Below are 27621 nucleotides of genomic sequence, written 5' to 3' on the forward strand. Positions count from 1 at the left end.
CGCGTGCTCATGATCCTTTCACTCACAAATTCCTGCTGTCCCTTTGCTCTCCTTGTACTAACATCATTTCTGTCTCACTAAAAGATAAAATTGTGAAGTCTTCGCAGAAAAAAACAGAATCATTCTTGTTTTTTTGTTTGCCTTCAGCCTCATGCAAACCATTCTGCACTTGACTTAGCCAAAATAGCGTCAATTCAGTTTCATTTTTCTGTGCAATTAAACAATCACAGCATATTTGCCATGAACAGGTGTTGTCTGTAGCTTCTCACCAGGTAAAGTCTGACGGAGCTTTGAGTGTGAATTGTTGGCTGACGCATAATCAGAATGAGCAATCAGAGCACGTCCACTGGTGTTGTGGTAATCTCGAGAAAATGTTTAATAGGGTGATGTAAACTTGAACTCATATGAGTGACCACGGGGCAATATGGTGTTTCCTGTTGACTAATTGTGTAGTTGAGTGCATTCGTATTATTTTGTAATGTCAGTTAAAGAAATGTATCAGGATCAGAAATACTTTATTGGTCCCGAGGTGGAAAATTGGTGACATTACAGGTGCTCCCTCTAGAATAAAGTGGCACAGTGTAGAGCAGAGCTGCCCAAAGTGGGGCCCATGGGCCAAAGTTGGCCCGCCATAAATTTTAGAGGGGGAAAAAAAAGTATGTTTTCAAAAATTACAATATAAATCATATTTTTTTGTTCGGTAAAATGCTCATCAAGTATGTAGGATCAATAATTTGTAGCTATTTTTCATAATCTGAGAGCAACGGAATTTGGGATCCAATAACCATTTTGCATCTTAAAAATACAATAAGTGTTTGGTTTTCGGCCCATCGTTCAGTTTCAGTTTTGGCCCTCGAAGGAAAACAGTTTAGTCACCTCTGGTTTAGAGGAAATACGAGAAAAATAGAAAATAGAAAATAGGTAATGTTACAGTATACATAAGTATGTTTGTATGTATGTATATAACGTATATACATATACTTGTATAATGTATACATAGAACAGAACCATTTGAACCATTTTTAGCTTATCTGTATTTTGTCATTCTGTATGTCTGTGTATGTAAGCTACACTGAGAGCAATGTAAAACCAGACTCAAATATCTTGTTTAATAAAGCTGCTTCTGAAAAACACTTTGCACAATGCTCCTAATGATCTTTGAGAGACCACTTGCCAAATCACGGCCACAGAGTTATAAAAACACAACGTCTAAATTGGGAATTCCCTGTTCGATGTTGCTGCCCGCGGAGCAAACAAACTCCTGAGAGAAATCTCTACTGTTAGAGCTGCGTGAAACACCTGCTGCATGGTGAACACGCTGTTCTAATCCAACTGGGATATTACAGCACCCAGATCCAACATGGTGTGAGTGGAGAGGTGTCGACACGGACAGACGAGGAGAGGGGCACACCAGTGGATAGATAGCGTCAGGGGCAGTTATTATTGGGGTTTTGATTACAGATGAATTCATCTTTTGGGAGCAGGGGCCAATTTAAGATGATTCGAGGACCCAAACTTTTAGATCGGTGTCTCTGATCTGAGAAAATATCACATAATTTGGTGTTTTAGGCCCAGACAGACCTGTAAGAGTCTGCCGTCAGAGTTTACGGGCTGAGTGGCCCGGTGCCAAGTGTACCCCCAAACACCCTGCAACACACACGCACAGTTGGACAGCAGATTGTTTTGATGTTTGACAGTCTCTGTGGAAACTGAGCTTGGCTTTGTACGGGGCGTCTGGCCCGCTGCTGAGGCTGTGACATCATCTTCTGGATATTCACACCAGTGTCAGCTCCAAGGAAGCAGAAACAGGAGAAGACTTGACCTCCAAGGACAGCTGTATACCCCTCACACACATACACACACACATCATGTCTTTACGTAGCACTGTGCAGCCCACACCGCCTTCGGCCAATCACAGGCACAGACTGTAAACATATACAGTATGTGGTTCCTATACTGACTAATGGGACTTAGTTAATATGGCAGCATGCTCCTGATTAGACAGGAGCTGATGACCGTTATGACGATTGGGATAAATTTGGCCTGTTTCCATTTTTAATTCAACAAATTAGGGATGAAGGCGCTGAAAATAAACCTCATGAAGAAGCAGATAAATGATATTTGGTTGGAATTGCTGCACGACGGAGGTAAAATGTGTACAGACTTTGTGCTGGAGATTACATTTTGGGGTTTAGAAAATGTAACAACAATATTACTTTTGATTTCATCACAGTCGTACAGGCATGCGATATGTTTTCCTTCCTGCCCACAATTAAATGATTTAATTGTCTGCTCACAGCTGCTGTCCGTGTGTGTGTGCGTATGTTTGTATGTAAAATCTTCAACTCATTTCAACATTTCTCTTCCACTTTTTTTGTTTTATCGACAGATGTGAACATTTATTCAGAAATATTCTAAAACTTGACATCCAGCATTAGATTGAAGCCCTAAATGTCTCTGTAGCATGTCCTCACTAACTTCATCCATTTAATAAATAAATAATGTACATTATAAATGAACGGCCATGTGTCAGATTTTTCTGCAGGTGGAACTACAGCGACCTCTAGTGGTACAATTAAGTGGTCTACAACACCTCCAGTTCTGGAGGAATTTGGGCATTTAATGCTCTAATGATCTGTAACATATTTTTGAAAGAATCTTTATTGAGTTGGATTAAAAACAGGTAGTCGTACAATATAAAAGGAGCAAAAAATAAAGACTGAATTTCTAGACTGTGACAGTAAGGCATTTTGCTGCATAAAAAACCTAGAGTAACAATAAATAGGTCGACTTGTGAAGCAGACCCAACCTGCCTCGATACAAATTCAAGTCTTCAGACAAGTTGAGACCATTAGGCTCCATAAATTCTGACTTATGACCAAACATACAGTATTTACATTCACTTGTAAACAATGAAATGGAACAAATATAAAAAAGGAAAAATATATAAAGTAGAAAGCCTGCACACCCAAAAGAGAAAAGCTTAGGACTGACCACGTGAACTTCCATGTAGAGCTTCTGGACTGAAAGGATTGTATTTATCTGAGGGAAACTTGTATATACAGGTGTAGATTGTGACTTGTGCAAGCATTACTTTTTTTTATCTTTCTTCTTCAGCATGTCGACGACAGACGGTGCCTTGCGCTTTACACCTGAGAGGAAAACAGAAGAAATATTAAACAAGTCATATTTTCTGTACACATGAGTAATATTAAAGCAGATGACCTTCTCATGAAAGTAAACTTTTCTTGCAATACCTTGTTTTTTGCTGGGTGATGCTGCAGGATCTGCCGATCTCTTGGAATAAGCCAACTTCATCCTCTGGATGTTCGTCTTGCTGATCACTTCATGCTGCACAAGAGGATGCGGGTAGTCCTTACCCACAATGCACCCTGCTGCCTGCTGGACACTTCTTGGAGCTTTCCAGGGCTCATAGATATACTGGGCTGGGAACTTCTTCAGAAGAGGGAGGTACTTTCTTAAAAGCAGAGTAGAGTAAAAAATTAGTTCATAAAAAGACAAACAAGCTTACTGACGACTTGAGCTTGTTCAGGTTCTGATCTTACTTGATGAAGTCTCCATTTTTGTCTGTCTTCTTGCCAAACGCGACTGGAGAGTAGACCCTGAAGAACTGGTGGAAGAAGGTGCTCGCTGAGAGCCACTGCCAGTTTCCAGCGTTCAGAGCCCAGTCGCCATCCAATAAAAGCTCCTCGAACACCTTCAGGAGCAGCGAACAGAATGTTAAAAGAAGACGCAACAAGTCTTGTGTCTTGACTTAATCTGCAGTAGCATTATGTACACGTTTCGTTCACACACCCTCTGGCCTTCTTCCCAGTTGATCCACAGGTCTCCCCTGGTGAGAAAACAAGCGACAGCGTGTCTGGCCAGGTGGTGGATCCAGCCCTCCTGCCTCAGCTGAGTCATGATGGCATCAATGAAGGGGAAACCAGTCCGAGCCTTAAGGGAAATAAAGCACATGACACTGAATATTTTGCATAATCCCTTACTGTTATTCTACTGGGTTATCATGTAAACTACAGCCAACAGCATCATTTATCTTCTTTCCATGGGAAAATGATTTGAAAGCACTCAGTACCTCTCTCCAAGCAGCCAGATATTCAGGGTTTGTGTCCCAGTCCACCTGGGTACATACAGAGTTGCCCTCCATCTTGTTAAAGTTAGGGATGCCCACACTAGCAGTGTAGAAGAACTCTCTCCACAGCAGCTGGCCATGCAGGGACACCGGAGGATCTGAGTGCTTCTTCTGGAAACGCCACAAACGCCCAACAGTTAGACGAGGTCAGGAAGTTAGACCAATATCAATTGTTCAGCCTTGTTCATAACGTAGCAGACTCCCTCCGAAAACTGGACTGTGATGGCGACACTCACCCCCTGATAGACGTCCGTCAGCCTCCACCAGAAGGTGCGTGCAGACAGGCAGCCGAAAGTGACATATGGACTGAGAACCGTGGTGCTGGGGCTCAAAGAGTTTGGGGACGTCTGGGGCTTCTCGAAGCCACACACCCATCCCTGAAGTAAGGAAACAGTCGACACACGTAAATCGGACAGAACATGTACTGTATGTATCTCTGTCATAACATCAAGGGGTTATGTGTATCAGCAGTTTATTTTTTACTGTCCCTGCAACTTAATTCAGACCCTGTTCCTCCCAATGTTTCTCTCCCTTAGAAAAAGTTCCCCCGGAGGAAATGCAGCTAAAAAGTCTTGTCGATGATTCACAGCTGAAATACCGTTCTTTGCATATGTTCATCTAGTCTCCTCAGAGCCTCCTGCTCTCCTCCTGGGAACTTGTCCTCTCCGAGAGCTGCAGTGTCCTGGTCGAGCTCCTCCAGCGTGGGGATCCCATATTTCTTCTCGTGGTTTTCTGAACAAGGGGTCTGCACATCTTTGACAGAAGAGATACACATCAATCACTCACATATAATTAGCTAGTTTAAGTGCTCTGTGAACACACTTTGCATTGTCTAGTGCTGTTTGTAGTACCTTTCATGTTCTCCGTGGTGGGGGCAGGAATCGGTTTCTTAGGGGGACCAAGAGTCTTCACTATCGCCTGCATACGGTTATAAGTGAGAGGAGCCTTCCCATTGTTCTCCTCAATGATCCTGTTAACGTGACAGACAACATTAAGAACTACAATACAACATTTTAGAAGGATCAACTGCATATGAAGTAAATGTGAAAGCAAAACCATACATGTGTGAGTACCTGTCTATGTCAAAAAGAGTGTGTGAGACTTTGTAGATGACTTCCACTCCATGTTCTTTGGCCAGTGCCGTCACGGTTTTGTCCCGGCTCACGCTGTAGGGCTCTGTGTCGTACTCATAGGTCAGCTTGGTTACTTTCCACTCGTTGAACAGCGTGGGGAACACATCCTCCGGCTTTCCTCTCACGACAAAGAGCCTGAAGGAGTCCAACACACCACCGACTTATAATAAAACAATGTGTACATGATAACAGCAGCACAACCAGTCTTACAATTGAAGACAAGACCTTGAAATGGCAATCAGGATTGTGTTTCCTAATGTTGTTCCTGCGTGTCTACCTGGAGTTAAGCTTCCTGAGGCTGCAGTCCAGGTCTTTGAGGGCTCCGATGAGGAACCTCCAGCGGTTGATGCCCACACAGGTGTTGTTGTGGAGGTTTGGGTCCAGGATGAAGACTGGGTAGAGCTCCTTGCAGTCCCTGAGAGCAGCCATCAGGGCTGGGTTGTCATGCAGTCTGAGTCCCTTGCGGAACCAGTGAACACATGTGTGAGCCATGCCTGAGAAATCTGGGAACACATCACAGACATATATATTATATACTATATTTACATTATTTTCACTAGTATTCCCCTATATACACGGGGTTACACAGGCATTATATGCTGAATGTGATCTGGGCTGGAAGGAGTCTCACAAAGTGCAGTCTCCATGTTCAAACAGTGGCACAAATGACAATATGAGCTTCAATCTTTTCACTGAATTGCTTGAAATGGCTACATCTGGAAGGTCTGGGCTTAAGAGTAAAACTCACAGACCCACAAGATGTATTGTCCTTACTTTGCAGAAACAATGTGCATCCTACAGATTCGTCAACAATGAGAGAATACAGAGAAGCAATGCGACAATAGATCAGAGTCACTTTCTTAAATGAACCCCAGATGTGAGGCGAAGCTTTACCTTAATTGTTCCTGTAAGAGCCACAACTCCTGCTCGGTTCTGTCTGTGCGCTGTGTTTACTACAAAAACTTGTGTTTTGTAACAACCCCATTCAATGTGTTACAAAACCGGATGCCGGTGCTACGTCAGCGGCAAAATCAGCCAATCAGAGTCGAGCTGGTGAAGCCCACAACGCGCAGCACCCGCAGTTCATCTCTGTGACCACCAGATGTCACCGTCGTGCAAACAATGCTCCCGTTATACTCTGTTAATATTAATAATTAAACACATTAAACCATAAACTCACGTTGCTGATCACTGTTTTCAGACACAGAATGGTTTATTGTGTGTCCACTGTGCTTCAGTGGATCCTTCAGGAGATTTTCACACAGATGTTATAAAACATGCTCATCGGCTCATTGTTGAATAAAACTACACGTTGTTTTCTCTTTCACGAGACAAAAACAACAATAAGTACTAATAATGATCTTATCCCCCCTCTGCACACTGACTGACTCCTCGTGCAACAGGCACACCGAGGTCTTGGTCCACTAATCACACTAGATTTTGTCTCTCACTGAACCACCAGCTCATCGTAGCTCGCCGTGATCGTATAGTGGTTAGTACTCTGCGTTGTGGCCGCAGCAACCCCGGTTCGAATCCGGGTCACGGCATTGTGGGACAATGTCACGGCAGATGAGCTGTCTTTTGCGCTTTGTCACGATCATACGTGTGTTGTTAGTGGTGGTACTGTGTGACAAAAAAAAATGCGTTTAATGCGTCTACTTTTTAACAGGATGAAGGCCGGACGACTTACCACGTTTTCTCACATAGTGGAGGCCAGTGTTGCGCAAGTTACCTTCAAAATGCAACATATTATATATTACTGGTTACCTTCATTTTAAAGTAATACATAACGTTATAATATCACTGTCTGCGTAGAGTAATATTTACATACTACACTACTTGTTTAGTTACTTTCAACAAAATGCCCAAATAACCTATATAGAACAATAAACTCTTATAGATCTTTTTAAATAAATGAACACAAGGATAAGCAGGCAGACAAAGGATCTCAGTCTGATAAATTATAAGATAGGAATACTTATTTTTAATTGTAGGCTCAGTCATATGAAACACAGTGGACTTATACCTTCTCTAATGTAGTGACAAACATCTCTTTATCTTTGCCTTTTAGGAGGAATACATGGACATGTGTGATTCAGGCTCATTTCAGTCACACAGAGACTGAACAAACAACGTGTAGGCTCGGCTGTAATAAACACACAGCCTGTATTAATATGGTCATGTTGTCAACATGTTGGATGGATCCTTAAAAAAACTACACTAAACGCTTCACTTCGGTCGGTAACGCGGATTGTAACGCGTTACGTGACATAACTGTCGCAATACATCACTGAAATACTGGGCAACCAGGGGCGGACTTACCATTAGGCAAAACTAGGCGGTTGCCTAGGGCCCCAAGTTCCTGAGGGCCCCATAAAAATCCTCACACACTCATGGTTAATACAGTTATTACTTATTTGCGCACATTAATTATGTTTTTGATTAAAATCCTCTCGCTAAAATGCCAGCAGAATGCTAATCGTATTACGTGTGTGTCGGGCCCCCCCTTCAGTCTCCACTACATTGGATCAGTCCGTCTTACTGCGCATGTGCAGAACGGATCCAGGAAGACAGCAGCAAAACGAAAACAAACGGCGCGAAGTGGCGAGAGAAGAAGAGGAGAGTATAGAAGAGAAAAGTAAAGAAAAGAGACAGATGAAAAGAAGCTACCCCGCCGTGCTGAAAAGAGGAGAAAGAAGGAGGACAACAGAAAGCTGATCTCCAAGTTACAGAAAGTGACTACTGTCTGTTCAGACCTTAAAGCTATGACTTAGCTGCTGGTACTTCACTTGTAAAATAGATTATAAAAATGACCCACGGCACATTTTTTACATCTGCAGCAATGTCAGTTCAAAATGTTATCAATTGGTGCATGTCCCTGAATACACGTTTTGCAGTAAGAGCTAACAGAGAGGAAACTTTTTCTATTTTGCTAGGTGTTGACATAACTGTCTGTGTCTTCCTGTGTCCGTTAGTGTGACTAGCTGAAATCCATGCAGGATGCAATCATTGTATCCTGCAAGTTAATTTAATTTAATTAATTATTAATTTCATTTAGATTTGAAAACGGTTCCTAAAATTGAACGGTGTATCTCCATCTTGGGGGTTGATCTGAAAATGGTGATGATGAATGAGTATTTGTAATTAATGAAAACATTGGTTATTCATTGGGTTGTTGCAAATGTGTGTGATAATCTCTGGACACGAGGGACCTGAATTTAAAGAGAATGATGAATATAAACTTTATTCGGGGAGTGCTTCATGATGAGGCGCACATGTCATGGAAAGACGAATGGGTGGATGTCCAGTGGAAAGGGGGCGTTATGTCCCATTCACTCCAACAAGATGAAGCAGCTGTGGTGTCATTGTTGTAAAGGTAAGCCCAAAACAATTTGTTTTCATGATATGTGAGGTAGGAATTTTTCTTGGGAAAGATGATTTGATGTGAACCAATATGGGCAAATGTACAAATTATAGTGTGACAAAAGATAACATTTTTTTAAATAGCGATCATGAGTGTATGTAGTTTATTATATGCCCCCCATTATTGTTGTACCTGCATTTGATCTTGTTTAGATGGCAAAAGCCCTGATAAAGGCTTTCCCAGCCATCCCTGACATGAACTTCAGCACATCTAAAAAAAGAAATGGAGGAGAGGAGAGATCTGGCTCTTCACATCCTGGAAGCCTCAGGTAAAGGCTAATTAAGCATACAAATCAAAAACAAGATAGATAGGAGGTATATATAATAAATAAATGTTGGTTTTTTTAGTGTCTGATGATCAAAATTGCTGTGCTGTGTGCCACCTTCAAGCCACCAGGACCAGGAACTGCCATTGTACAATGGGTGAGTAATTGAAAAACAGTTAAAGACATGTTGAATTGTTATATAGCCATGAAAAAAATATAATAATGTTTAGGTGTCAAATAATAATAAATAAAAAAATAATGAAATATATCATTTGTTTTCAATTAAACAGATCCAATGTGATGACTGCGACCAGTGGTTCCATGGCTCATGTCTGTCCATGGACAAAACCTGGAAATGTCCCTTATGCCAATAGAAACAAGGGACATGTATATGTTATAATAAAATCATTGGAGCCCTACTAGTGTTGCATCATGTTATTCCACTGGCTGCATGAGATAAACCTCTTGTTTTTACATTTTATTTCTGTTCATAATTTTTATTAATTTTTATATGCAAATATTAGCATTTTAGCTCAATAGCTTCCAGGTCATGTGATCAACAGACTCAAAATCATGTTGGGATCATGTAACTACACTGGCTGCATGAGATACACCTCTTGTTTTTACATTTTACATCTCTAAATATTTTTTATTAATTTCTATTATTTTTTATTAACTTTTGTATGTAAATATTAGCATTTTAGCTCAATAGCTTCCAGGTCATGTGATCAATTGACTCAAAATCAGTGTGGGATCATGTACCTACACTGGCTGCATGAGATACGCCTCTTGTTTTTACGTTTTACATCTGTTCATAATTTTTTATTAATTTTTAGGCTATCTGTAAATATTAGCATTTTAGCTCAATAGCTTCTCAAATAGCTTTAAACACAGTACCTCTGCTTTAAATATCCCACATTTTTATTTTGAAAACAGGAAGTCGGTACACGCTGCAGCCGTCTTCTCCGTGTGTTTACTGTAAAGTCTGCAATACGGGTGCACTTGAAATGTTGGAGTGGCTCACCCCACAAAGGAAGACTCTTTCAGTTTATCACAAATATTAGCATTAAATCATCATTTTGAGGGAACATGGTTTTCACTGGGCAGCAAGAGTTTGAATTATGTAACCAGCAACGTAAATGATGTGGAGTAGAAAGTGCAGTATTTGCCTCTGAGATACAGCGGAGCAGACAAAATTGAAGTTGCATGAAATCCTAACATGTCTAGTCAGCACTTGAGTAAATATACTTACATTTCACCACTGGGTAAGAGCCGTATACTGTGTTTTGTGTGTGTTTGTTTTCAGAATGAGGGAGAGAGACAACGTGAAAAAGGGACAGGAAGAGAGGGACAAAAGGTAAAACAAATAATACATGTGTATTCTGTTAAAATGTATGTATCTGTATAATTGCCCTGTTGTTTTGTGTGTTGTCTTCTCATTTCAGAGGGCCCCATGCCTGCCTTTGCCTTGGGCCCCAAATTTCTTAAATCCGCCACTGTGGGTAACGCGTTGCTTTTGTAACGCGTTACCCCTGACACTGGCGGTGGCAGACGTATTTTAAAGTTTGGAAGCAAGAGGTACATTCAGGAAGTCTTTACAACCACAAAATACAACTGGAAGTATTATTTTGCGAGGTTTTTCCTCATTTCAAGAGCCCTTAAAAGCACCACGAGAGGGAGACAGAGTCAAGGAAACAGGGAGCTGATGCAGGTAAGAGTCATCAATTAGGATGTTCAGGGTATTCATGGCTGCAGCTGCTCGCAGAAACTGTGAAGGTGGGCTCTATGAGGGGCATTTAAAGGGCAGGTTCAACATTCAGTCATTTTCTACTCACCTAACAGCTGAAGCAGATGGGGACTGTTTATCCTGCTCGCTCATCAAGACTCTAAACCTCATATTTCTCCCTCTGTCTATAAGGCTGTGCTAATATCTAACCCTCACCTGAACCTACATGAACCCTGCAGACTAACTTAGATACAATTCCTTGAAAATGTTGATATTTGATACCATGTTTTAGACCACGGGGAAAGATTTATATGACATTGGGGGCATAAAATGTTGAATATATAAATATATCAAAATATATTTATAACAAGGTGTGTGTACTGTGTTTTACTTTTAAAGCTCCAGTATGTAAGAATTTCAGTCGAAAACATTCAAGAATTATCAACAATGTAAAGAAATAACATTTTCCACATTATTACATCTATGTATTGAAAAACCTAAACTAAAAAAACAACCAAATTGATTTTTTGTGATGCTAAGATTATTTTTTAAGCAGAAATCTTCACTGCAGATGCTAAACTATAAGCATTAGCACGCAGGTTGACCGCATGTCGAGGGTGTAAACGACATCTTTTCTAATCAAACTACAATCGCAGTGCTTCTACAGACTTGGATTATGCTGGACGAGCTGTATGGAGACATTTTTGTTGCTCTTGTTTTACATTTAAAACAAGTCCCCATCTACTTCAGTTGTCTTGGAGAAATGTTGCTTTGCTGTGGAGCTCCGGAAATGTTTTGTGGACGACAAAACCTCACCCGACTTTCAATCGGCGTAAGGGTGACTAGATAAAGATTAAATATTTCATTTTTGTTTGAATGCATCCTTTAATCCCGATTGGTTACAGTAGATCTCAAGTCTAAATTCATAAAAGCGAATGAGACTGGTGCTAGAAAACAACTTTTAGATTAAAGCTGGAAGAGATGCATCTTGGATTTATGCTTCCAGAGGACTTGCGGTACTGCAGCCTATATATTCATGTGTTTTTATTTGTTTGTTTACTTACTTACCTTATATAAAATTAGAAAAAGTAGCCTACTTTATTGATCAAACCGACTCTAGTTAGGCTACTCCAGGCATAAACATCGTCAGATGGAAACAAGGCTACATATTTATATCAGCGTTGTGGACAGAACAACCTGTGGAGCTGAAAAAATGTAGAATATGGGAAAAAACAATGTGCTGCTGCCTTTAAGTTCCGTCGGAAATATCGCGACTGCACACAAATCGCGAGCCAACAAAGTGGTGAAGCTGGAAACATGGCTCATGCTTGAATACTGAGGTGTGTCAGTGAAAACATGAACTGTTTTAACAATATTTAGGTGATGCATTTTATGATAAATCACATTCACATGACACTGCATCAGTTAAGAGTGTCTTTTTTAATGTACATCTATTCATCTCATGGATCCACCATCACAGAGAAATGTTCACCAGCTCCTGCAGCTTCACACAAGAGCCGGGGACACTCTCGGCCCCCCCGCTGTGTTATTATTCCCAACCATGTGGCTTTAGTCACGACGACCAGCAGCCTATCGGAATGTCGTCTCCGGTCGTCCCCTCTGTGAAGGCAGCACCTCGCTCACAGCTCCGTTGGCTGGCGGACTCGCCATTCACCCGCCTTCAGCCCGCCCAGCGGCATTAGAGCGGCATGGCAACGGCGAGGAGACGAGGGGGAGAAGGTGTGGTGAGGGGTGACAGTCTGACCGGACCAGAGAGGGAGCAGCAGCGCAGGCAGTAGCACTATTTTCCAACCCCTCACCCCAGTGAAGAAACGCACCGTGCGGTGGCCAAACCCCCCCCACCCCCCCGGGCGCTCTCTCACACGCGGATGAGACAAACGATGCACCACCGCCGCCGCCGCTCCGCACACCCGCTGCCGCTGACCAGGTGTTGGACCAAAGAGCAGAGACAGGGGCGTCGTTAACGTGACAGCAGATCAAACTTGTATGTATGTGCGCTGCGGTCCCGTACGCAGACCACCGAGAAGATGCTGAGCCGACTGATGAGCAGCAGCATCAGGAGTCTGGACAGGGAATGCAACTGCACAGTGAGGCTGCTGGACGATTCGGAGTACACCTGCACGATACAGGTCAGTCACCGGGGACCGTTTCCTGTTTCTCTCTGATCACCTTGGTGGTGTGAGGACGTGCTGTGAGGTGGAGAGCAGGTAAAAAAAAAAATGGGAAAAAAAATGGGGGGAGATGCATCTCCTCTGGTGCTCACAGAAAATACAGATTAAAGAAGGAGTCAGTCACCAGAATCTCACCAGAATGTTGCTTTGTGGTCCAGACTGTCCGTCAGCATCAATGGGCTGCAGACGTTACCTGTGAGGACGTCATGACCGCCTGCTGTGTGCATTGCGTAGCACACTCAAGGATAATTAATCAGCACTGTGTTGAATTTTCCAGCAAAATAAAGCAAAATCTCCCCATAAGCCGTTGTCACCATGCAGCTTCATGCATGCATTGAATGCATTATGAAACAAAATCTGGATAATCTGATCTTGAACGGTTTCAGCGGAGGGCTCAGGGAGGATTTCTGGATCGTCTACATCATGAGACAGGCCGGAGGCACAGGAGCGTTTTGGCTCTGTAACCAGAAGAGGGTTTGAGTTAGTCTAAATAGAGGATGAGCACCTTCGTTTGTCACAACAGAGCAGGGGTCAGACCCCCTTCAGTTGTCCTTTTGCCCTTCAGACTGACCCTGGGGTTGACCGTGGAGTATCACTCAGGCTTCTGCTTTAAAGAGCTGATCAAACTTTCTTGGGATCGTAAAGCTGTGGAGCAGTTTCATAAATATATAGGTTGATCTGTGCCTCCTTTGCCCGATCTGCTGCATCTTCTTATCAGTTTGGTGGAAATTAGTCGTCAACACACAGTCTGCATTAGCTTCTTCCTGACCTGAGGGCAGCGGACGTAGTGCTGCTTCTCCAGAATGCATTCATTAAAGACGATTGTTGGGGATGTTTGAGCAGTTTAAGAGCCTTTGGTCTGATTCTGTGGTCTCCTGATTCATACTTCCTCCATTCAGACTTTGTGTTTGTGGGTATTTGTTTCCGCTAGTCCATCATTGGTTTGTATTCGTTGTTAATACAGTGGCATTGATTTACGGTCACCTCTGAGACTTGTGTTGTTGTTGTAAAACACGAGCCGAGGTGGGATTTGTTATATTTCTGTTTTGTTGCGTTGCAAATGTGTTTCTGTTTTCTGGTTAGCTGGTGTAGATCAGTGTCCTTAGTTCCCGTGACAGGTTCACTGATAGTTCTTCCATTTAATCTGCTGTTATCGATTCATTCTGCACATTGGATTAGTCACTTGGCTGGTCCCTAGCAGACTTGTTTGAATCGTTCCTCTTTATTTCTCACACTCAAAAATCAATTGTTCTATTGACATGGACGCAGGCGAGACATGACTAGAGTCAATAAACAGACAGTGTGTTTGTGAGCGTCAGAGCCGAGCGGTAAGCGACTGATTAATGTCTACGACCTGCTTTGTAAATCAAGTGTGTGTCTGTGTGGGTCCCTGTTTTTACGTCTTTAGTGCGGCTGCATCTTTGAGAAGTCTGTCGTGCGCATGTCTAACCTGGCCCTTTGAGCTGCCGGAGCTGCGTTTGATGCCTGTTACTCGAAGGGATTCCACCGCTGCTGTATTAGAGATGACAGCACACAAAGGCCATCACCACCTGTTCACTTCTCGGATGTGACGGCAAAGGCAAAGCAAGCCTTTCAAAGTCTAACAAGTTAAAGTGGCGGTGCTCGGGGGAACAGATGAAACGAGGATTTCACGTCAGTCTGTGCCGGGGCTGTCCTTCCCCGCTCGCCCTCATCCCGTCTGGAGCTGACGCCAACAAGTGGGAGCGCCGTGATTGTTTTCACGAGGTTTCACATATGTGATCATGTTTTTTATTCAAGTTTAGCTTCCTATCAATTCCATATTGAGGAAAAAATAAGAAATGATATGTTGTCGATGGAACTTTCACCCACTTTCTCTTCATTTTTGATGTTTTGACTGTATGTGTTTACCTTCTGACCAGTAAGAGGAATCCAGTGTGTGTGTCATAAGTTGTGTTTACCAAAGTACAGCCTGCCCTTGCTCCCCCTTGCCTCCCGAGCAGCTCCTTCGCCCAGCCATCATTCAAAGTGTTTGGCTGTCAAGATATTCTGATCCCACCCTTCTCTCATCTGAAAGCACACAGCAGGGACTGAATGCTTAATTTTCTAGTGGAGCTTCTGTTGAGAGGGATTAGCTCTCTATTGGCATATTTCATTATTTCCCATGGTGGGAAATAATGAAATATGCCATTAATTCCCACCATGGGGCTCTTGATGAAGCACAACTGATCGAAATGGAAACATAAATAGGATCATCGGCTTAATCAATCGTCTTTTGTTTAGTACAACGGCACCACCGTTCGTTTGCTGGCACGAGAATGTACGAACACGGCGTTGAGGGAGCGGTACTTATTATGTTTTACACAAAGCGTCTGTAAAGCTGAATAAGAACAGGTGAGCGTGTCATTTTTCATCTCTGTAAAGGACATTGCCGTGGCCTTACGGGAGCACGACAACAGTGTTGGCAGACTGAAAATAAGAGCTGCCGTCCTGTCCTACACACCTTGGAGATGTGGCCCAGAATAAGGGCCTCTCGTGGGGCTCAACAACGGTCACACTCTCCATTTAGCGCAATTAGCCTTCACCTTGAAGTGCTGCACTTATACTGAAGTCACATCATAGAGGAATGATGTTAGATATGACCTTCATAAATGGCAAAAAAAAAATAAAAAATCTGTGTTACAGCAGCGCGGAGTGGACTACGAAGGCAGCCAGGTAAAGACGAAGCAAACGAGCCTCCGTCTGCTCCCTGTGCTCCCCTGCTGCTCCGGCCTCTTCAGATTCCACTGCCACCACCCATCTACCTCACCCTCGCTGTGCGTCCGACCACATCTCATACTGTTGCTGATTGCATCTTGACCCTGGAAGAATGGGGAGACTCATGCTCATTGATTTCTCCTTTTCTTTCAACACCATTCAGCCCTCCAGGATATCACAGGCTTCTCACAGACAGGTCACGAAACAATCTCTTAAAGCCTCAGTCCTGGATTGATGCGCCGTGCTGCTTCTTCCAGCCGAGAATTCAGCAGAGGGTTAATTAATGGGGAAGAAAGTGGAGGGTTAGCATGCTGTGAAGATGGTGGGGCTGATGTGGAAAAGCGCTGAAAGGTTCAACACCATAGAAGCTGATCAGGGAAGCCCTAGTCAGCCACAGCGCAGTGGCGGGTGGCAGTAGACGCGGCCTGTCAGTGTGATACCTGTGAACACTTCCAACTGAACGTGGTTGGAGCAGAACCTGCCTTCCTCCATACTGCTTGGCTGAGCTAAGCAGAGCTCAGACGTGTCTGCGGGGTGTTTGTTTGACGATAGACCTTTTTCACGGCACACATTTTGACTTGTCAAAGCCAGACAAGCACAGGTTGTAATTTCTTACGTTAATGATGGCTTCATTCCATTTAGTTGAGCTTGCTCCAGGGCTCTGGTACTGTTCATGCTCACTCACTCACTCACTGACCTGACTTACTTGGATACTTAATGGTTTGGAGCCATCTGTAACGTTATTGGTCACACACATGTTGTTCCTGCTTTGACAAGCCAAAATGTCTGCCGTGAGAAAGGTCTGTTATACCCTGGACGGCCTTGAGTGATGTAGTCATGGAGTACGGTGAAACATCTGGTCTAATCAACAGTATTTCCTTAGATACATGCAAGCTATTTGATTCGACTCAACATTAATAACCTGAAACAGATGATGAAGTTCACACACTTTCTATAAATAGTTATAGAAGTTTACCATCGGGGTAAAGAAACAGATGTTTACCACTCATAGCTCAACATAAACTGTTATGTGACCTCTGAGGAAGCAGCCAGTCCAGGAGTAATATTTTCATTGAGGATGCTGTGGACCATTAGCTGTACATTAATATTCCTACCGAGAACCAAGAGATGTATTTCAGAGATTGAAAGCGAGATTGATGATAGAGTAGCATTGATCCAGAAAGACGTACAGTACCTCGTGACTCAGAAGTGCTTCAGTCACCTGGCACCAGCTCAGATCCTTTATAGTCCTCTAATGAAATTAAGGCCTTTCTGTTGAAGCCAAATGCAGAACTTGGAAGGAGCTCCTCTTGTTTAGTGAATGCATTATTGAAATAGGTTGCTCTCGTCTCCTAAGTGGACTCGCTGCATATCTCATATTGTTTTCTTCTTAGTGTGCGCTGCTAAAATTGGACTGGAGGCTGTAACGTATTTTGTTTTCATACATGCGAGGGTCTGCTCTTCCTCTGCCTTTCCTTTTCCCTCCTCACTAAAATAATGATCTTGCAACATTTTACTTCTAAATCAGAGCACAGGTTTTATCATTTTGATCAGTCCAAACCAGTCCTCAGGCAAACGCTCATGTGCCAGTGCCTTTTTATTTATTTATTTACTTTAGCCCAGATAAAGAACCCAGAGAGTGCTGGATCATTTCACATTAACATAGTAATGTTAAAACATTCATAATATGTTTCTTCTCCTAGTGAGTATTGAAATGGATCTAATGTATTGAACTACAAGAATCCTGACTGATATATTACAACCCACTTATCAGAGAGGATTATGGCTGCTGAAATGGTTTTGAATGGAAGTTGAGGACGTTGATGCCTAAATCTTATAAGCCAGGGCCTGTGATCACCTGCAGTCAGAATTTCGGTTTCATTTTGTGCTAATTAGTTAGCTGATTAATCAACAGAAAATGTATTTGTGATAATCAATAGATCATTTATAGGTCTACTATGTACGGTTTAGTGGCATCTAGCCGAGAAGTTGCAGATTGCAACCAACTGCACACCCCTCGTGTCACCCTGTAGACCCTATAGTCACTCCATCTGCCGCTTTGGGGATTTTATGAAATGAGCAAATGCTCAGCAATAACACAATGACGCTGGACATGTAAATAAACTATTTGCCTTCACCTGGAGATGTGTTTCAAATAACATCCTCTTTTTTATTGTGTTAAAAGCAGGAACGTCCATAGATCAGTCTGCATTTATCTAAGAATTAGTTAGATTTGAGTGTTTCTTACAGTATCTGTTGTCAACAGCTGCTAAAAATCTCCTTCGTTTCATAAAAATCCCTCTAGCCATATGAAAGCAGCAGGACAGATATGCTAATAAATCTGCTGCCGCTGATTGAGAAGTGCTGTACCATGGCACAGTGCCACCGTATGTGGCTGTTAACTGTGTCTACCTTGATTTAATTATGTGCAAATAACACCAAGCTGCTACAGAGCAACCGAACACACCGGATGGGTCAGTTATCACTCAGGAGTCTGTTGTTTGCGCCCGGAAATGTCAAATCACAGTGGCTCAATCAAACCTGCTTGTCATCGCCAAATTAAAGTAAAATAAAACGTTTTGTGTTTTATTCTGAAAATGCATAAAGAATCACATAAAGGTGCAAACGTAAATAAATTAAAACGGAAAAAGTGTCAGATGAATGTAGTTATATAAACAGCTCGAACATTTTCTGTTATTTCTATCATCATTGCTACTAGAGGTGTGAATCTTCACTGGCCTCACGATTTGATTACCATTCAGCTGTCAACAGTTCGAATGCAAAACGATCACCCATGCATCTCAGTGTATGGCATCCTCAGTCAGGCTACTTTTTCATCATTTAAATTCTCCTTTAATTCAGAAAGTCCTTCCAATAATCAGACTACAGTGGTCTACAAAATAAAAGCTGCATCTTTTCAATACATAAACATCCCAAAACGAAACATTTATCCATCTGCAGTGCCTCACACCTTTGTTGTAATCTATAATGATATTGTTTTCACACAGCAGATGTAAGATAAGGCATTTATTGACTCCGCTGCACACACCTCTCTCAGAGTTGGACGGCAAAGTTGACAGCGCCTCCTCAGATCTTGGCTGATTAGCTGGGCTCGCTGTAGCAGTTATTATTTATGGCTGCAGACGTGATGCATCTTATAATGGAGAAATTTCCACACCTCTAATTTCTACCCTGCAACTGGCAGAGCGATTGACCGGTGATATGACTGGCTGTGAGTGCATTTATTAATCACCACATCCTCTGTTCTATATTCAACTTCAGCAAGCCACTTTGCATTATTGTACCTGCTGTACCGGCACACAAGATGTCCATACAGTCTATGTGCCCAAGAACTTCTTCAAGCCAAATGCGCACGCTAACATCAAAGTCCTAACATGCTCATGTGCAGCAGGTTTAATATTTACCATGATCACTATCTCAGTCTAGCCTGTTAGCATGCTAACATTTGCACACAACATCAAAAAATCTCTCCACCGTGAGTCAAACAAAGTGTAAAGTTAACTCAAAGGAGTGCTGTTGGAGCTTTCTGTTTTCCAATAAGTTAAGTCAATTTGTAAGTGCTGCATGTGTTTGTCATAACCCAAGCATTGGACAAATTAAAGATTCGATGGTGCTAGATGAAAAGTCACTAAAGTAATTACACTTGGTCCTGAGGCGACCATGAATGAATGAACCAATTTCATGCATTTCATCCAATAATTGTCATAATACTTCATTCCAACAAAACAAATGTGGTAGAGTAAAAACAGAGAGGATCACCAACTTCATTCAGATTTGTTGTCTGGAAACCATTAATATATGTACATAACGCTGTGGCAATCAATACAGTGGTTGCTGAGATATCTGTAACTGTTTGGTAAATGTGTAATCAGTCAAACAAAGACACAATCAATAAGTGACTCAATATGACAGCTTTGGCAAACAGAAAGCCAAAATGTTGAAACCTGATTCGGTCGATGGACAACAACTGGAGCTGTGGCTGTGCATTGTGCAGCCATGTTTGATTCTGGGATACTCTGGGACACGCGTGAACGCTCTCACTTCACTCAGAAACTGCTGTCAGAGTGTCTTTGATCAGGCCTCTTAGTCTCAGCTGCAGTGGATCTGCTCAGCAGCTGATAACACAAATCTGCTTGGATTGGGAAAGGAGCTGAAGGAGCTAAATGGGAAATATGATGAGGTGTTCTGTCTGTTTATTTTTAGTCATCTTAATAATAAGTTCATCATTGAGACTGTGGATAGCCTCTCTCACACCACAGCTATAGGTGAACCACATAGCACCCTGAATAGTCATAAAAATGTAGCATATAGCAGTGTCCGGACACTCAGCCTGTGACTTACATGCATTTGCTCAGAGAGCTTTCTGCCCATAATAATCCACAGACTGGGAACGCTGGTGCTCTAAGTAGATTTTTTCGAACCTGTAAGGGCTTAATATAGAATAAAAGTAGGATGTGCTTCAGACAGAGCTCCTGCTTATCAGCCTCGCTGCCAGCTATGCGCCGCCCTGCTGAAATCTGCCGGAGACACGTCTTCCTGATGTGAAGGCACCCTGCTTAATAGCATGTTAATCCATAATGTGGAGAAATGGTGAGATAAGCCCTCGAGGCTTTGGTGTGCTCTCAGATTAGGACATTCGCCTGTTGGCCATGACAGTAATATCTACGGCTCCTGTGATGTCATGGCCCCCCGACTCCGCTCGATTGTCTTAATCAGCACGTACAGTATATTAGCACTGTAGAACTGGATGGGGAGATGGGAACCAACTGATTGAATCCAAATCCAAATACTCTGCTGTCAACGTTGATGTAATAGCGTCACAGAAAACAGAAGACATTACAGTGTAATGGCTACTTCACGGTAATGAGCAATCAGTGAGGATTAGTTTCAGTCCATACCAAGTCCTATGAATGTTTAATTAGTGCAGCTTTATCATTTTCAATATAATGAGCGGACCTTTAATGCGGACTATTCCACAGTACATACACATCTCAGCTTCTTCGTCTGTATTGACACATTTTTGCAACGTAAAACTTCAAAGTTATGAGTTTCCCATAAGAATATTTATATACTCTTCAAAAGCAAACAATTTTGATAGTTGAAACACCTGAACCAGGTAGTTTATTGTATGTTTCACACTTAAAAGGATGAAGTATCGCTCAACCTTGAGTCATTTTATTCTCTATTTCAACATGTCGGCTACAAAATGTATAAAACGCATTTAAGATGTGCATGACTTTGCTCGGAGAATGCAAATCCTTTGGTGAATAATATAGTGTGTTTAAGTGTGACTTGCATTCATTTTGGGATTTACAGTTTGGTCTGTCAAAGGCTTTCATTCAGAAATCATGCCAGTGAAGATTGTGGTTTCCTTGTTGTTGGCTTGTGTGTGTGAGTATAGAAGTCTGATGCATGTTTCTGGAGGTGATTGATGAGGTCATAGTGGTGCAGAAGCAGCATTGACGTGAGAATCTGCCAGCACGCTCGGAGCATTTGGCTGCTTCATAATGATGTCACTTTGCTGTATAGCAGCATCAGTAGGAGCCACACTTTACAGCGAAGCAGAGCTAACTCTCTTTTTTTGTTCTCCTCCTTTTCTCCGTCTCTCTCTTTCTCTCCCGGTCGAAGTCTCCTTTGTACGTCTCCTTTTTGTGCTTTTCCTCCCGCTGGCCACCGAATTCCACAAAATCCCCCCTTTGTTCCTTTTTCACTTTCATTCCTCCTCTTCTCCTCTCTGGCTTTGTCTCCCTCCTCTCCCAGCCAGTAGCACTGCAGCTGAACAGATTAATGAGCTTGCCCTGACTGAACCTGACACCGGTAGATGACACTGCAAAGACATGCTATACGTGACACAGCAATAAGGATGCGAGAGTCATTTCACTGAAGGGTATAAGTATCACCGCCATTGTTAGCCACATAAAAAGGCTTTTGAGGTATGTCAACTGAGTCAGTGCTTTGCAAATATACATCAATGCTGGCGGCATGGCTCAAGGGATGGTAATGTTGACTGGTTGTACAGTCGTCAACCGTAAACTGTAGACTTGAAGCTGCTGTGAAACTGATCTTCGGTGTAGGACAGACAGACCATGTAGTCTGCCTCTCTCAGCAGCTCCATACCTTTTCTTCCTTCTACTTCCAGTTTGTGATAGAGTTGCACAAAGTAGCGCTGCCTTTCTCTCTCTTTGTGAACCTTGAGGTCACAGCCCTTGAATAAACTTCAAGGGATTGAGGGAATTGTCACCGGACACGACTGACTGAAGGTTCAGTGTTTGCGTTCGGTGTATTGATTCATACAGTGTGAACATAAAAGTCAGAAGGTAGATTAAAACATGTAGTGTGTGTTGACACAACACGCAAGATCAATACAATCCCACAGTGTCTGCTAGAGTTGTCATGATACAATAATTTTGAACTTCAATACAGTGCTAGTAAAAAAAAAAAATCTTCTTTCAATACCAAGGTAAAGAGAAAAAAAAGTCCTATGCACACAATATAGGATTTCTTCTCTTTTCATATTAACAACCTGCTCACAGTGCTGGTATAGAAAAGGGCACTGATCACATATCAGCAAAGTTTTTAATAATGTTAATGTCTGTACCGCCCTGGGATGAAGATCTAACTGTATCTGTATCTTTTTGAATATTCTTTCAGTACTTTCTTTACTATCCAATATGGTGCGATGTCAAGTAAGGAGCTTCAACGTGTCTCTCTACAACTTTTTTGCTGCTTGATACAAAGAAAAACTTGTACAGATCTTTTTCTCTTCACCAAGAATAATCCACAAAAGAAGTCTGATATAACATCAATTATTCCGATTTATGGGTTCTTGGATACATACGTGGGAGTTTGTTGCTTGGGAGTGACATGTAGGATCTGCATACATAGCAAAAAACAATCATGCTAGATCAACTGATCAAACAAATGATCAATTTATCAATCGAAGCAGGGCCATCATTATTCTAGAATCATTCATTCGTCAGACAATCGAGTTATCTGGATTATAAAGTGTTGAAGTATTTTGCCAATCTCAGCGTCTGCCTACTTTTGGTTATTATGTCTCGCATTTGTAATAGACATCTGTAGGTTTATACAATACAGTCTGTGTCTCTCACTTCTTTTCAGTGTTGCTTTAACCAGGCCAACCTTATTTTTCTCTCAATCCAAAGTTTCATAGCAAGCAAATAAATGGGGAGCCAGCAAGTAACGTTCAATGCTTTATATTCATCCTCCGCCTCATTTTCTCAGCGATGAGTTACGTCTCTCCGGGATGCGGTGCATCTTTGCAGCTGCCTTTGATGCTTTTTAGTAATAAAAAATGGGAGGAAGGAGTGAAGAAAGGTGCTCGGCGTCTGAAGGCGGCGAGGAGTCTGACTCACCGGGGTGCTCGCATCCAAACAAACACATAAGGAAATGAAGAAGCGAGCGCGCAGGGAGAAGGTCAAGAGCGCATCGAGTCGACCTGAACTTCATCAATTTAATTAAAACGGAAACGATCAGTGCTTAAAGATTTTCTGCACCGCGTAGTGTGAATAGAAGCGCCCCGTATGGCTCCGTTTAATTCAGTAGCTGGAACATAATTAAGTAATTTTGCTGTCATATTTGGGAGGCATCAAGGAGATTGTGGTTTAATGTGGGGAACCAGCTAAACTCAATCACCCCACTGCATGTATGGCAGCGGTTGCAGCAAGGGGATTATGTAGTAGTGCAACCGTGGGACTGGTTAGAAAGGCCTGGAAGTGGATGTTCCTCAGTTTCCGTCTGTGTCCTTTTTTAATATCTTTTCATAGATGTCTCAATTAGTACATTCTGTCACTCCTCCATCCACAACATTTGGCCCAGCCATAGCGAGGTGTTAAAGGTACGCCGTGTCTTCAGAGAGCTGCAGCGAGGCTCTGGAGATTAGCAGAATGAATGTGTATTAGCCCCTCAACACTGGTTGATATTCTCACCCGGCTTTACAGCGGAGAAATCTTAGAGGCATTACAGAAATAAGAGAGCGGGTTCTTGTTCGCACTGGAGAGCTGCTCCTCTTCCTCTTTTCTCTGTTCTCCCTCCTTTTATGTCACACTTGAAAGGGGAGACGAGGCTTATTTGGGAAAAGGCAGAGGCTCGCTGCAGAGTTGAGGACGTCAGGAGGAGTTCGGGCACAGCGGTGATTCTGTGTCGAGACTGATGTCGGCCGCGCTCAACTTGGAAACCATTCTGTTGTGATTTTTTTTTTTTTTTGCTCAGACATGGGCCTCATGTGTTATTCATGATCCACTTCCTTCTGGCTCCAAAGGTTGCCATTTAATCACCATACTAATGATGTTTTCACCAAGGTGCTCTTAATTGTTAGTGCGTGTGTGTATACGTCTCTTCTTTGCTTGTGTACTTGCATGTGTGCTGTGTGTGCGTCAGCGCCGAAAGAGAGAGTTCACTTGCATATCTGATTTTCCTGTGTGCAATATTTGTGTGAATTCATGCATAAATAAAAGATGGCACCAAAAGAAATGCTGCTGGTGTCGTGTGTCCGCTGGGGTATGTGCAGGGTGCTTTGTAAAGAAAAGGCAAAAAGCTTTAATTACGCACGGATGCTGACGTCCTGTAGGGCTGCCTGCTGGCTCGGCACATTACAGACAACAGTATCCTCTGCGTGTGCATGTGTCTGGATGTGTGTGTGTGTGCCTGCAGGTGCTTGAGGAAGAAAGGTTTGCATTGGATGAGAGGAAATAGAGATATTACACCATAAAGATGAATGTAATGACTAAAGGAATCTCACAAGGGTGACACACTGTGTCTGCTAATTACTCTGCAGCAGTGATAAAACGTGCTAATGCTTAGAGATGAGCATCAGCAGAAACCTCCCAATGCAGTAACATAAAGATTTTATAGATCACATTATGTAGAACGTGAGATTTCTTTGTTTTTTTAAAATGATGAACCAGAAACAATCAGTCCGTAGCAACCGTCTTTTTAAACGAGCTGTAGAGATTTCCATGAAGTTGTGATGTCACAGCGATACGTATGTAGCATGTGCCCCCAGCACGGCCGTAGATTCAAAGACACCAGCAGAGTTGATGCGGAAAAACGGTGGGCGTTAGCTGCTCAGGCATGTGAGAGCTGACCAATCAGTGCAGACTGAGCCTTAAAGAGACAGGGGCTTAAATGGAGGGGTCAGTCAGAGGATGCTGCAGCAGTGGATAGAATGAGAAAAATAATGTGTCATTTCAACATTAAAGCATGTAAATGTTTTCTAGTAGACACCAAAATGTATTATTTTTTTCAGTTTTACATGTTGTATTGTGAGCAGTGTAAACACAATCATATGTGCCGTCATGTCTGCCATAGCTACACCAATAAGTTCACTGTTGTGTATTTTTGTTGACGGTGTATATGCATGTGTAGTTCAGAAGGCTAATGCAGAGCACCTCTGTCTGTGTGGTCAGTCGACTTTGCGGTCTGCGGTGTGCATGTGTTGTCTTGTTTGTCGTCTCCAGGGAATGTGCGGCTGTCTGCGCTGTAATGTGGGATGAAGCTGCGCTCCTCCTGCTGCACTCCACAGAGGCAGGTTAAGAGTAGAGGTGGAGGCCACACAGCCTCATACAACAGTACAATTCAGTCCTTGTTGGCCGATATATATAGGTTGGCTGTACCGGTGTATTTGTTTTCCAATATGTGCCAGTGTTGTATTCCCAGTAAGATTGGGAAGTTTCAGTGTACTGTGCTCACAGAGACAAGAATATAAATTGCTCCTCTTGTGGTGTGAGGTGTGGATTGGAGGCTGTAGTTTGTGGTGTTGTTGAATTGAATAACAACATACAGGGAGGTGTTTCCGATTTTTTGTCCACCCCTTTCAATGAGGGTAGACTACATATCACTAAAACGGTATTAACAGAAAAATTCCAACATTATGAAGGTAGGATTTAGTACAGGACTGCCTTTATCTTAGCTATGATACAGCAGGACAGACGGACACAGACATCATGAGGCGTTGCTTCATGTTTTGCTGTTCTGTTGTGCTGTTCATGTACAAAACTATGATTTGGTTAAGAAATTCAACACAGCAGGTGTGAAATAAGTGTGAGATCACATTAATTGTTCAGGCACACTGTCCTGAGAGTCCAGCTTCAAGGTAACAAGCACAAAGGGTATGAATCAGCAGATTGGTGCAGTCGCCTGGATCATACACACTGCACTTTTCAGATCCTCAATTTTGGCTCAGTTTCCTCGGATTTAAAAGTAAAATCAGTTGAATTTAATAACGCTTCTCCTCCAGATGATGGTCTATAATAGGCTCCTTTTTATACCCGAAAGGTTTCTGTTTCAGCTTTCTACTGCAGCCAAATATAGACACAAAAACCCCAGTTTATTGGTTACAGTAAGCAAAACAATAAGAATAGGCGATAACCCCCACCATCCCCACACACATAAGTCACCGCCCTGTGCAGTAGTCAGCAAGTTCAGAGCTTAGACACACACACACACACACACACACACACACACTGTTTCTATCTTTTTCAAACTCATATTCAGCAGTTTTTCCTTTTCTGTTTTCATTGCAGCTAAAATGCTGATATTTATTTGAATGTATTCCATTGTACGATTTTAGTTATTTTTGTCATATATTTTTCTTCAGTTTATTTTGAAAGACAAACATGAGATCTGGAGATGGTACCGTGTTTCCTACCTTCTATGGAGACACAAATGTGGGCCTCTCAAAGTTCCCCATCAATAATTAGCCAATGTGGCACATACTGCTGCTCTTACTTTGACACAACATTTCTTATTTACCATGCTCACTGTTCCTACCACCGTGTCTCACGATAAAAATTTGACTTGTGCAACACCTGAAGGCTTTTATTGTGAAGCAGCCACAGTAAATACAGCCTTACTGACTCAAGCTGAGTAAGTGAAACGCTTCATTGATCGATCGACAGATGTAGTTATTGTTAAGTTCTTCTACTTGTTGGAAAAAAACGTAAAATAAATTTGTCGTCGTAGCCACAAAATGAAAACTGCATCTCTTTCTGTCTTTCAAAATCTTTAACGAAGTGAGAAGGACCCAGATTTCTTGTCGCTCCGTTTTTCAGAGTGTCGACAACCTTTTACTTTAAATTTCACCTCATCTGCCAGGACACGTTGGCTGAATTACTGTGAATGTCAGTGGTCCTCTCCTGGGAAAATATAGGAACAGAAGTTAAACAAATCTCTCTAGTCCTTCCGACGACTGCAATCAGATTTCTATTCAAGAGTTCAGCCGGGAAAAGAGCAAAAAACTCCGGCTGATAAAACTGCGTCCTAGGCTTATCAGTTTTTCACAGGGGCTCCAGAAGAGAGGCGCTGTTCATCTGCAGCTCTTGTTAAATCTCTTCGGCCGTGCGCGGTAGATAAATCTGCAGTATGAATCGCTTCAAATGATTATTTTATATCTGTTTGAATGTAGATTTCTTGGGCGGCTCATGAGAGAAATTGTAAGGAAGTTTCTTTGCCCTTAAATCCACTTTGTTGGATAGTATTTGCCATCAGTATGAATCCGACAGGTGGCCAGTTCTTGCATATTGCACCTTTTTAAGAGGTTTTAGCAGAGAGGTTGTTACCTTTTGACAGAGCCGCGCTAGCTTTTCCCCTTGTGTCCAGTCTTACCTAACCAGCTGTGGACATGAGATGGTTATTGGTTGTATTTCCCATAATGTAGCATCTCTTTCTCTAAAGAAGACTACCTCTTCATGCCAGTATTATGGTATTTTATCTATGAAAGTGAAATACATCTTGCAATCATTCTGTAGTTGCAGAGATGTGAGATTATTCAGGGTCACAATGAAAGTAAACACAGCGCCTCACATTTATATCCCTTGTGCATTTATTTTCCTTTTAAGTAGTATGAAGTGTTTTTGTGCTCTTCCCACCAACACAAAGATTGCGTACTGACTCAGGTGATGGTGAATCAGAGCAGATGATGTCCTGTTTTTACTATATTTTACTAAAGCTC

At 42.3% G+C, this 27621-nt stretch overlaps 2 protein-coding genes across 4 annotated transcripts in view; one reads left to right on the plus strand and one right to left on the minus strand.

Moving 5' to 3' along the window:
- Positions 1-2643: 2643 nt before the first annotated feature.
- cry5 (cryptochrome circadian regulator 5) lies at positions 2644-6270 on the minus strand. The gene is made up of 11 exons (XM_084378955.1): positions 6181-6270; positions 5564-5789; positions 5227-5421; positions 5005-5123; positions 4752-4906; positions 4390-4530; positions 4097-4264; positions 3817-3957; positions 3567-3718; positions 3258-3478; positions 2644-3152 (listed from the first exon to the last, which is right to left on the minus strand). The coding sequence occupies exons 2-11, from the start codon at positions 5776-5778 to the stop codon at positions 3091-3093; spliced, it is 1569 nt and encodes a 522-aa protein (XP_084235081.1). The 5' UTR covers positions 5779-5789; positions 6181-6270; the 3' UTR covers positions 2644-3090.
- Positions 6271-8378: 2108 nt separating this feature from the next.
- Positions 8379-27621, plus strand: part of LOC311255068 (FERM domain-containing protein 5-like) — a 69699-nt gene continuing 50456 nt past the window's right edge. Inside the window, exons 1-4 of one of the 3 annotated variants that reach the window (XM_084349230.1) lie at positions 8379-8662; positions 8863-8978; positions 10282-10332; positions 10421-10686. In XM_084349230.1, the coding sequence (XP_084205356.1) occupies positions 10681-10686 (6 nt within the window). In that variant the 5' untranslated portion in view covers positions 8379-8662; positions 8863-8978; positions 10282-10332; positions 10421-10680. Of the gene's footprint in view, positions 8979-10281; positions 10333-10420; positions 10687-12314; positions 12852-27621 lie in introns of those variants that run through there. The other 2 variants (XM_084349231.1, XM_084349229.1) reach the window with 2 other exon arrangements.

This window comes from Pagrus pagrus, assembly GCF_965226575.1.
Source record: "Pagrus pagrus genome assembly, chromosome: 1".
Taxonomy (NCBI): Eukaryota; Metazoa; Chordata; class Actinopteri; order Spariformes; family Sparidae; genus Pagrus; species Pagrus pagrus.